Genomic DNA, 1,227 nt, shown 5'->3' on the forward strand with positions numbered 1-1,227 from the left:
GTGCAGGGCAAGACGACTTCTCGGCCATCAGGGACCAGTACTACAGGACGGGCGATGGCTTCCTGTGCGTGTACTCCATCATCCTCCGCAGCAGCTACGACGAGGTCAAGATCTTCCACAGCGCCATCAAGCGCGTCAAGGACAGCGGCAGCCGGATACCCTTTGTCCTCGTCGGCAACAAGGTACCTTGGTGCACCAGACGTGGCCCACGACCGTGATCTTGTCGTGGGCGGTTCTTAACCGCGGCCTTGCCCTTGCGCCGTAGACGGACTTGGAGGACGAGAGGAAGGTGACAAAGGAGGAGGGCGAGGAGTTGGCCAAGCAGCTCAATGCGCAGTTCATGGAGGCCTCGGCGAAGAAGAAGATCAACGTCGAGGAGATGTTCATCAGTGCGTTCCCCAACCCGCGCACACGCACACGCACGCACACGCACGGTGTACACACATTGACACCCTCGCTGATCGTTTGGCCCTTTCCTCGACACAGCGCTTGTGCGCGAGGTGATGCAGGCGAGGAAGGAGGCCGGACCGCCGGTCGAGAAGTCCGATAAGAAGAAAAAGAAGAAGAACTGCAGCCTTGTATAGACGGAGAACACCGCCGCACACCAACAACCAGCGGAAACGAGAGCCAGCGGAAGAAAATGGATGGAGCCGGGGAAGAAGCGAAGAGGAAGAGCGCGCGGCTAGCATAGTGGAGACGCACGACGAAGTCAAGCGTCACCGAGAGCACCGAGGAGGGAAGAGAGAAGAGAAGAGAGAGAAAAGAGGGTAGTGCACCTCGCGGGAGGTGCCCTCGGCACACGGCAGCTTCAACCTCATTTTTTTTTGGTTCGTGAAGGCCTTGTCCCTTTGCGTGCAATACAACAACACACAAGTCCCCACCGCGCGGCCTCGTGTTCGGTGTGTCGGCTGAATGAACGGAATGCAGCGACGAAATGGAAAGCAAACTGTTCGCGTCACACAGATACCGAGACCTCACACGAGGCGTCGAGTCTATCAGCAATACGCGAGACTTGGAGTGCGGCTGTTGTGTCCCGCGGCTGCACGAGAGTACGAGTGCATCTCCTTGCCTTGGGCCGAGGGATGATGATGGAAGAGGAGGATCAGGAGATGGCTTCCTTCGAACATTCTTCTATCTCCTCTTCACATCGGATCGAGGAGGCCAAAATCGCCCCCACCGCTGCCAGCCCCAGCCCAGCGCCGACTTGGCGTGCCTGACTCGCCCTCG

At 58.6% G+C, this 1,227-nt stretch overlaps 1 protein-coding gene and 1 pseudogene across 1 annotated transcript; one reads left to right on the forward strand and one right to left on the reverse strand.

Annotated features, from left to right (window-relative positions):
• Nucleotides 1-5: 5 nt before the first annotated feature.
• On the forward strand, nt 6-584 carry ACA1_038050 (Ras family protein rasG, putative; the record flags this gene model as incomplete). The annotated part of the gene is made up of 3 exons (XM_004335587.1): nt 6-182; nt 266-389; nt 487-584. Coding segments are annotated over 3 exons (399 nt in total), but the record flags the coding sequence as incomplete, so codon positions are not given.
• Nucleotides 585-1,102: 518 nt separating this feature from the next.
• The window catches only part of ACA1_038060, a 2,500-nt pseudogene continuing 2,375 nt past the window's right edge, over nt 1,103-1,227 (reverse strand).

Source organism: Acanthamoeba castellanii (genome assembly GCF_000313135.1).
Source record: "Acanthamoeba castellanii str. Neff unplaced genomic scaffold scf7180000084568, whole genome shotgun sequence".
Taxonomy (NCBI): domain Eukaryota; phylum Discosea; order Longamoebia; family Acanthamoebidae; genus Acanthamoeba; species Acanthamoeba castellanii.